The 10,695-nt window shown below is 42.2% G+C and overlaps 1 protein-coding gene across 1 annotated transcript in view; it reads right to left on the reverse strand.

Annotated features, from left to right (window-relative positions):
- Positions 1-7,240, reverse strand: part of GLO1 (glyoxalase I) — a 37,085-nt gene extending 29,845 nt beyond the window's left edge. Inside the window, exon 1 of the mRNA XM_003986083.6 lies at positions 7,069-7,240. Coding sequence (XP_003986132.2) covers positions 7,069-7,152 — 84 coding nt within the window. The 5' untranslated portion in view covers positions 7,153-7,240. The remainder of the gene's footprint in view (positions 1-7,068) is intronic.
- Between the last annotated feature and the right edge of the window lie 3,455 nt (positions 7,241-10,695).

Genomic DNA, 10,695 nt, shown 5'->3' on the forward strand with positions numbered 1-10,695 from the left:
GAGGTATCACAATCCCAGACTTTAGCCTCTACTACAAAGCTGTGATCATCCAGATAGCATGGTATTGGCACAAAAAAGAGACACACAGACCAATGGGATAGAAAAGAAACCCCAGAATTGGACCCACAAAAGTATGGCCAACTAATCTTTGACAAAGCAGGAAAGAATATCCAATGGAAAAAAAGTCTCTTTAACAAATGGTGCTGGGAGAACTGGACAGCAACATGCAGAAGGATGAAAGTAGACCACTTTCTTACACCATTCTCAAAAATAAACTCAAAATAGATGAAGGACCTGCATGTGAGACAGGAAACCATCAAAACCCTAGAGAAGAAAGCAGGAAAAAACCTGACTTCAGCCGCAGCAATTTCTTACTTGACACATCTCCAAAAGCAAGGGAATTAAAAGCAAAAATGAACTATTGGGACCTCATCAAGATAAAAAGCTTCTGCACTGCAAAGCAAACAATCAACAAAACTAAAAGGCAACCAACGGAATGGGAAAAGATATTTGCAAATGACATATCGGACAAAGGGCTAGTATCCAAAATCTATAAAGAACTCACCCAACTCCACACCCGAAAAACAAATAATCCAGTGAAGAAATGGGCAGAAAACATGAATAGACACTTCTCTAAAGAAGACATCCAGATGGCCAACAGGCACATGAAAAGATGCTCAATGTCACTCCTCATCAGGGAAATACAAATCAAAACCACACTGAGATATCATGAACAAATCAGGAGACTATAGATGCTAGAGAGGATGTGGAGAAACGGGAACCCTCTTGCACTGTTGGTGGGAATGCAAACTGGTGCAGCCACTCTGGAAAACATTGTGGAGGTTCCTCAAAAAATGAAAAATAGAACTACCCTATGACCCAGCAAGAGCACTGCTAGGAATTTACCCAAGGGATACAGGAGTGCTGATGGGGGCACTTGTACCCCAATGTTTACAGCAGCACTTTCAACAATAGCCAAATTATGGAAAGAGCCTAAATGTCCATCAACTGATGAATGGATAAAGAAATTATGGTTTATATACACAACGGAATACTACTTGGCAATGAGAAAGAATGCAATATGGCCTTTTGTAGCAACGTGGATGGAACTGGAGAGTGTTATGCTAAGTGAAATAAGTCATACAGAGAAAGATACCATATGTTTTCATTCTTATATGGATCCTGAGAAACTTAACAGAAGTCAATGGGGGAGAGGAAGGGGAAAAAAAAAAGTTAGAGAGGGAGGGAGGCAAACCATAAGAGACCCTTAAAAACTGAGAATAAACTGAGGGTTGATGGGGGGTGGGAGGGAGGGGAAAGTGGGCGATGGGCATTGAGGAGGGCATCTGTTGGGATGAGCACGGGGTGTTGTATGGAAACCAATTTGACAATAAATTTCATATTAAAAAATAATAAATCTATCCAGTGATGTCCTAAAAAACAAACAAACAAAGTGCTGCATCACCCCCAGCAAAGAGTCTTCTTAAGGCTCAAATAAACAGACTCCACAGCCCTCAGGACAACCACAGGCTGAAAGGGTTTGTCAGAAAAACACAGCTTGCCAACAGAGCAGTGTTAGGTGTTCCTCTTCAGCAGGAGTACCTCAAGATGTCCAACAGCTCAGGCACAGGGAGAAGATCTGCACTGGTAGGAGCCAGAATCACCCTGGTGTAGAAGCCCTATGTGTACCACAAGCACCAGTGTCTCCAGTAGCAATCCCATGGGCACAGCTTCCAGAATTTCCTCAAGGGACAGTTACAAGAGACCAAAGCCATGACTTCCTGTTAGATATTGATAATTCTCCCTCTCCAAATGCAATTTACCAATCATCTTATCTTTTATCATAAGCAATATCGCTAAGTAACAAACATATTTTTAATGGTTTCTTGGGAGACAGCTAGAGTTAGCCAAATTCACATTCTCATCAAAGGGTTAATTAAGGGCTGATATGCTTCTAGGTATCATATCTCCTATAAAACGAAAATGGATCAAGTTTTGGTCTTTCCTGACTTCTTAAAACTACAGTTGCCTTGAGTGAAAGACCCTTTTGGAAATACAAGCATATCTGATGGGAACAAAATTGTCTTCTATTAACAGCTGGAGAACATGGTTGATGCACAGGATGGTTTGATATGGTTTTTTTTCTTCACTATCTTCCTCCTTCTAGAGTTATTTGCCTGACTCAACCTATGTCAGAATGTGATAAATTGTTCCTGAAAATAATTCAGCAACTCCCTTTACATTTATTCTGTCTTATCTAAATTGGTTTCATGTGGTTCCTTCCTTCCCACTCTATAAGTCAACAGCCAAAGACATACTTCAAGTGTACTCACCCTACAGATAAGAGAGACAGAAATAGATAGGAGACACAAAGGAATTTTTTTTTTAATTTAAAATTTACCTGTGAAATTTGTAAACACCCCTGCCAGACTACTCTTACAACAGATAAAAGAAACAGGAAAATCCCAGAAGCCCTCAGGACCACCAGGACTTTAAAATCTCATGCAAAGGGACAGAAAAAACACACAGGTGTCAGAGAAATAATTCTTCACAAGCAATATGGCTCAAATGCTGGCTCCACCCCCATTACTGAGTAAATCGTTACTTTTCTTGAACCTCAGTTTTCACATCTTTAGAATGGGGATAATTATAGTTCTCTGCTTGTAGGGCTGAGTTGGAAAGTATATGGGATAATGCACGTTACTGTTTAGCATAGGGCCTCTAGAATCCCTTGTCAGCCCAAGCCAGAGACCTGAAGTCTTCCTAGATTTCTCCCTCTCCACTTCTCTGTAATCCATTCCAAGTGTCCTATCAACCTGACTGATTAAATCCCTCTGAAATCTTTCTCCTTGTCTTTATTTTTTTTTTTTAATGTTTATTCATCTTTTGAGACAGAGAGAGACAGAGCATGAACGGGAGACGGTCAGAGAGAGAGGGAGACACAGAATCTGAAACAGGCTCCAGGCTCTGAGCTGTCAACACAGAGCCCGACACGGGGCTTGAACTCACGGACCGTGAGATCATGACCTGGGCCGAAGTCGGACACTCAACCGACTGAGCCACCCAGGTGCCCCTCTCCTTGTCTTTATAAATGAGCACCACCTTCCTCATGTCCTCACTACTTCCTCCCTGAATGTCTGTCATAGCCTCCCTGGTCTCTGCTTCTTGCAGTATTCCCCAGATGCAATCCACTGACTTTCCCATAAAGCACCAGAGTGATCTTTCTATAGTGAAAACTCAATTGTGTCACTTCTGGGTTTAAAAATAATTCCTTCAGTGGTGCTTCACAGCTTTTAGGAGAAAGTCCCCAAAGCAAGCACATATTGGTTATTGCATACTTCTCTAACTTCATCATTTGTCAGCATTCCCCTAAACTGGTCATTTCAAACATTTCTGGTAAACCCTTATCAGTTAAAAAAGAGAGCATCAGCCCCAATAAATATGTATTTCTTTTAATTATATACATTTACAAATATACTAATAAAATATATATGTTATAGGGGCGCCTGGATGGCTCAGTATGCTAGGCATCCGACTTTGGCTCAGGTCATGATCTTGCAATTCATGGGTTTGAGCCCCGCATAGTGCTCTGTGCCTGGAGTCTGCTTTAAATTCTGTGTCTCCCTCTCTCTCTGCCCCTCCCCAGCTCACGCTCTGTCTCTGTCTCCCAAAAATGAACAGATGTTAAAAAAAATACACACACACACACACACACACACACACATATATATATATATATATATATATATATATTATAAAATATATTTACCAAATAGAAATCCTTACATGGTGAGAAATCTTTACAAGGGCAGTGAGTGCTCATATTTTCTTTGGACATCCTGATGATTGTCCTGTGTACCTTCCCCTCAACTCCCATTGCCTATAACTTAGTCTCATATTACCTGTAGATTCCTGAATCAGTTCTCAGAAGTTATTGTGCTTTTTATATTTGTATGATTCTCTCTGCCTAGATTCTGCCTATAATGTATGATTCTCTCTGCCTAGAACAGTCTTTCATCCATCTGGCCACTGTCCTTCCTTCCTCCTCTCCATTCTCTCTTCCACCTACCCCTGCACCCAATTCTATCAGCTTAAGTGTCGCCAAGACTCAGAGTTTTCCCTGACCCGATCACCCCCCACTCAGATGGGACAGGACTCCAAATTATTATATTAAAGGACACTGAGAGAGTAAAAAGAATTAGTTTCAGGAGATTATCACTTAGGGGAAAAAAAAGTATTTGGCCTTATGAAGACAGTTGGCCAATAAGACTACCCAGGATGTGGGACAGCTATACATTCCTTGACCTGCCTTTATGACAAAGGTGCAAATGATCAACAGGGAAGTTGACTTTTCTACCACCGCTACCCTATACTTTCCAAACCAGGCCCTCATCATTTATTTCACCTTCCGGAAGAACCTTTTAGGTGTCCTCGTCCCCTTCAGGCCTGGATCCCTCCAATCTATTCTACAAAAATGCTTTGAAACCCTGAATGGTTCCCTACTACCTATATAAAATCCAACTTCCTTAGATGTGACATTCAAAAGCTCTCTCCATGATCCGGCTCCAACCTACCATTCTAGCCTTCTCCACCACTGCTCCACTGCTTAGATAACCTGAACTTCAACCAAAAACATGTAACTCACCTCTCCAGAACATGACTTCACTGCATCATTTTGCCATCTCACCACATTTTTGCTCACATATTTCCTTCACCTAGAATGCCTCCTCCCATATAACTCTGTCTCCCAGGTGATTCTGGACCCCCATCCACCTTTCAAGACATAGACTCACCCCCACCTTCCACTTGATGCACTCCCTGATCCCCACAGTTGAAACACAACCTTGAATTATATCACTTTTCATAGAGAACATTAATACATTTTATCTTCCTAGCAGCTCTCTTTATGTTGCTTTTACAAACTCAGCTCAAGTGCCCTGCTAAGATCACTGCAGCCAATGACAGAACTGGGGGTTCAAATGTAGGTCTTTGGACTTCAAATACCCCATATATATACACCATACTACAGATGCTACCTTCAAAAATTTCTACCTCTTGTGCGCCAAGGGTGGTTTATAATTTCAATAGCACATTTATCTCAGCTCCATCTTATATTGGAGTTGGTGTCTGTCTGATTGAGACCTCATCTGGTTCAGCCCAGTATCCATCCCCCATACATACTATGTTTTTATATATAGCAGTGTGTGTGTGTGTGTGTGTGTATGTGTGTGTTTATATATATAAATAAAATCAGCAATCAGACTGAATCTAATTTAGGTCTTTTACTTTCCTTCATGTCAACTTCCAAAATTACTGCTGAAGTCAGTACTCCAGAAGCAGAACAGGGTGGAGGTTGGGAGCATGAGCTCCTCTCTGGGCAAGTTACTCAAGTTACTCAATACCTCTATCCCGGAGTCTTCTTATTTATAAAAGGGAGATAATAATTATGCCTTCTTCGTAGAGTTGTTATGAGGATTAAATTAAGTAATGTACTTCAAACAACAACCCAGGGCCTGGCACACTCAAGCTGTTATTACCTATCCATTTTATGTCCCCTACATGGTACCTCAAGGGCCAAAAATTACTGATTTCAAGAAGTAATTACTCCAAACAACCAAGAGAATTTTCAATTATATGTAGTGTAAATTAAGAATGCAATGGGCACCTGGGTGGCTCAGTCGGTTAGGCATTGGACTCTTGATTTTGGCTCAGGTCATGATCTCACAGTTTGTGAGTTCAAGCCCCACTTCGGGCTCTCTCTTCCCTCTTGGAATTCTCTCTCTCTCTCTCTCTCTCTCTCTCTCTCCCCCTGTCTCTCTCTCAAAAATAAACTGTAAATAAAAACGCAAGAAAATGTATTTAATACATTTTATAAAAGTCTCTGAAATATTTTTTTAAATAGCCCAGCACATAAAATCTCCAGTTATCTAGGAAATTAATTTATACTGAATGACTCAGTTTATATTTTGTGAAATAACTAGGTATTACTATTAGAGGATATACAAGTGAAATGAGTGTGAAAGGAAATTTCTTTCTTTTCCTCCCTCCCTCTCTCTTCTGTCCCAATATTTCTCAGTGACTACCATTTTGCCTAAGCTAAGGATCAGGTGCCAAAGGCTTTAGCAATGAGAGGTGTCTGACTCTTCACCCTGAAGGTAAAGAGCAAGCAGGGAGGAAACTCAGTTCCTCTTTGAGGTCTGCATAAAGCACATAGTCAATCTTCAAGGAATTTAGAAATTCCCCAATCTAATTTAAAAAAATACAAAGTCGTTTACTGACACTGACAAGTACACCGGCATAACCCCCACTCCCCGCCGCAAGCGGCAATTGTGTCAAATCCTGGCAGCGTGGAGGCACCACACCTGGGTGAGTTACACTGACTGGGTAGAGACATGTTAAGCAAGCTGGAGGGAGGCAACAAGTCATTCCTCTTACTGGGTCTCGGCTGCGATGAGAAGATCGGTGAAAGAATTTCTAAGATTCCCTTTGGATCTAAGCTCCACGATTCTGTCACCTTTCTTGGGGGCCACCATGCACAGGGAGGGCAGAAGTGTGACCGTGAGCAACCATAAAAACCAAGCAAAAGCGAAATTCTGGGCGCGGTTAAACTCGGAGATCAGATTAGTTTGGAGGAGTTAAGCCAGCAGCCAGAGCAGGCTGAGAGGGGCCGGCGTGGATAAGGACCTTCGAACCTGGACTGGGAGTTCTGAAGCTCCTCTTATCCGCCATAGCTACTGGCCCGGGGAACACGCACACGCACGGATAAGGGATCTGACCCTGGCTTGGCCGTGGCTTCCAGTTACCGTCCCCAAATAAACAAGTTAATACAAGAAGGGTCGCAGTCTCTGAGGAAATGGATCCTCTCACACATCCCCTATTGGACACCACTAGCCATTTACCCAGCTCACTCTGGGCCCCCCTAGGCAGCCAGAGCTGCGGTGGCGACGGTCGGATGGGGTTCGAATCCAGCCGGAGCCCGGCCTGGCTGTGCCGGGGCCGTGCGCCCTCCCGGGGCCCGAGCTACGGCCTGCGGGGCCGCGACTCGGGAAAAGTAGGTTCTGCGCCCACCTTGGTGCTGGGGTCCGGGTCGGAGCAGCAACCGAGGGCAGCCTCGTCGGTGAGGCCGCTGGACACGGACTGAGGTTCTGCCATGGCCGCACTGCTGTATTACTGACGACCGTCTGAGAACGGAGCAGCCAGCCACAACCCTCCCGGCCTCTCCTAGGGACGGCGCCACGGGGAGGGCGGCCGCTGATTTCCAGCCAATCGCTGCGCGTACAGCAAGTTGACTCTCTGCTGATTGGGTCCCAGTAAGTCAGCGCCTCCAGCCACATGACTCTGTGCCTCAAGACTACAACTCCCAAGGTGCCTTGCACTTGAAGAGGGTGGCTGGCTGAGGAAACACAAAATCCCTGCGGGCCGGAAAGAGTGGTTTTCTGGGTATTGCTTCTTGACCTGATTTTTTTTTTTTTTTTTTTTTCCCTGCTTAATTGTTAAAGTTCAGGAAGCACCCAGACCTCAGGGCTACAACTTGGTAGAAAATTGAAACCTGATGAAAAGAGAATTGGGAGCTATCCTTTTTAAATTATAAGGATCCAAAAGTATTTTCTCAGTTTAAGCAGTACAGAATAATTGAAACAACCCTGACTTAGTAAAAAAAAAATCTAGATTTAAGTTTTGGTTCCACTATTTATTCGCTATAGAAGCTTGAATATATTACTGGCCCCTCTCTGAGCTTCCTTGCAGAATTTTGGTGAGGTTCAAATGAGATTTAAGTCACAGTTTCACTACTTATGATTTAAATGTCCACAACTTGCAGTGTGTGTTTACATTAATTTTGCTAAGGCACATATTTTAATTGTGTTCACTGGAAGACTTAGTTATCACTGTTCTTTGATAACTGGCACATAGTATATGCTTAGTACATATTTCCTGTGGTTAAAAGACTAAATGATCATAATTGGTGTAAACATAATTTAGAAAAGAGCCTGGGGCAGGGAGCCTGGGTGGCTCAGTAGGTTAAGCGTCCAACTTCAGCTCAGGTCATGATCTCTCGGTCCATGAGTTCAAGACCTGGGTCGGTCTCTGTACTGACAGCTCAGAGAATTGACCCTGCTTTGGTTCTGTGTCTCCCTCTCTCTCTGCTCCTCACTCACACTCTGCCTCTCTCTCAAAAATAAACATAAAAATAAAAAAAAAGAAAAGGGCCTTATGTTAGTAAATTAATGAGGAATGAGATTTGACAAAGGGTTTTTAAATGAATAGGAGGGTCTATTGTAAATTAGCAAGAAGATAGATACATGTTAGGGATTTTGGTGGCAAGAGGTTGGGGAAAATGGGAGTTTATTGGCTCACCTAATCAGACTGAAGCAGGGCAGGGATGCATCTGACACCAAACAAGTAGCACCAGGCACCTGGCCACCACCAAGGTGTCTCCATCTCTCATCTCAGTTTCTTTCCTCATCTCCACTTCATTTTGTCAGACATACTTACTTTTCCAGTCCAGCAGCTTAGAGCTCTCAGCCTCTCAGCCTCTTACCTGAGAGGGAGCAACCACTTCCCTAAATTCCAACTTGATAAAATAGGAGGAGCTATGACTGGCCTAGACTAGGACCTATGCTAACTCTTGTGGTCCGGGCACTGTGATTGGCAACCAGGATTAGAACCACATGTTTGAAGTGGGAGAAGCAGCAGCTCCCCCAAAGAAGAGGGAGGCTGTTCTTATAAAATAAGAGGACTCAGTATACTGGAACCACAGAACTTCAGCATGGAAATAGACCTTAAAGCTGCTAATCCAGGAACTGAGGCAACATAAACCCTCCATACACTGTGCATCACTGAACTATTCCATAGAAACCCAGACAAAAGAAATTTGTCTGAGATGTTTTATTAAAAAGACATTCCAAACTGTCCTTTCCCCTGACCCTCTGGTGAACTTTCAGGATATAAGAGAAATAAACCATATAAATGGATAGGAAGCCTCAATATCATAAAATATTGATTCATTTTAATGAAATTAACCTATTAATGTAATTTTTTTTAGGTTTATTTATTTTGAGAGAGAGAGAGCACAAGCAGGGGAGGGGCAGAGAGAGAGGGAGAGAGAGAGAATCCCAAGCAGGCTCTACACTGCCAGCGCAGAGCCTGATGTGGGGCTCAAACCCACGGACTGTGAGATCATGACCTAAACCAAAACCAAGAGTTTGACAGAGCCACCCAGGCACCTCTGTAATGCAATTTTAATAAAAATGTTGATGGATTCTTTATTGAACTGAATAAGCTGGTTCCAGATTCTATTTTTAGATCTCCAAATAGGCAAGACATATTTGAAAAATAAACAAGTAGGGGGACCTAAACTTCTAGATAATAAGATTTACTATAAAGCTGCAGTTATACAGTGTGGTAATGGCGCTGGTAGGCAGAAATCAATAAATGGAAACTGTGATAGGCAGCTCTAAGATGTCGCCAATAATCCCCATCTCCAGGTATTCGCACTTTTGTGTTATCCCCTCCCCCTGAGTATGGATTTAATGACTTACTTCCAAAACATAGACTATGGCTGAAGTGATGGCTTGTCACTTCTGATATTAAATTATACAGTGATTCTTGTCTTGGGAGATCTTTCTCACTTTCTTTTTCTCCAATCTCTCACTGAGGGTAAGCAAGCTGCCACATTGTGAGCAACACTATGGATAGGCTCATGTGGCAAGGAACTGTTTGATGTCTCTTATCAATAGCCAGTCAAGACCTGAGGCCAGCCAACAGCCACATGTGTAAGCTCGGACGTGAGTCCTCTCCCAATACAGCTTTGAAATAACTGCAGCCCTGGTTGACCCCATAATTTTTACTCTATAAGAAACCTGGAGCCAGAAGTATCCATCTAGACCATTCCCAGATTCCTAACCCACAGAAACTATCAGATAACAAAATTTTGTTATTTTTAGCTGCAAAGTTTTGGGATAATTTGTTGTGCAGCAATACACAACTAATATATACATACACATGTAAAAACTTGATATAGATTAGAGCTAGTACTGCTGATCAATAGGGAAAAGATACATTTTTCAATGAATAGTTTAGGACAGCATAGTTTATCTATAAGAGAAAAGAAAAGATTTCCTATTTCATACCATAAAGAAAAACAAAAGTCCAAGTGTACTAAAAATATAAATGTGAGGGGCACCTGGGTGGCTCAGTCATTTGGGCATCCAACTTCAGCTCAGGTCATGATCTCATTGTTCCTGGGTTCCAACCCCACGTCAGTCTCTGTGCTGACAGCTCAGAGCCTAGAGCCTGCTTCAGATTCTGCGTCTCCCTCTCTCTCTCTACCCCTTCCCTGCTCCCACTCTCTCTCTCCCTCTCAAAAATAAATAAACACTATATACATACATACACACACACATATATATGTATATATATATGTAAAAAAGCAAAAACTTAAAACATAAAGAGCAAAATATCAGAGAATATCTTTATGAATTCATGGTAGAAATTTCTTAATGTAAAAGTACAAAATATAAAAGAAAAAAGGATCTTAACTAAAACACACCATAAAAAAATAAAAAAAGAAACCAACCATGGAGTGGGAGAAGGTAGGGGCAACACACATAGCCATCAAAGGATCAGTATCAATAATAAGTAAAAACTCTTACAAATCAATGCAAACAATATAAGTAACTGAATAGAAAACATGAC

The sequence above is a fragment of the Felis catus genome, chromosome B2, assembly GCF_018350175.1.
Source record: "Felis catus isolate Fca126 chromosome B2, F.catus_Fca126_mat1.0, whole genome shotgun sequence".
Classification (NCBI taxonomy): Eukaryota; Metazoa; Chordata; class Mammalia; order Carnivora; family Felidae; genus Felis; species Felis catus.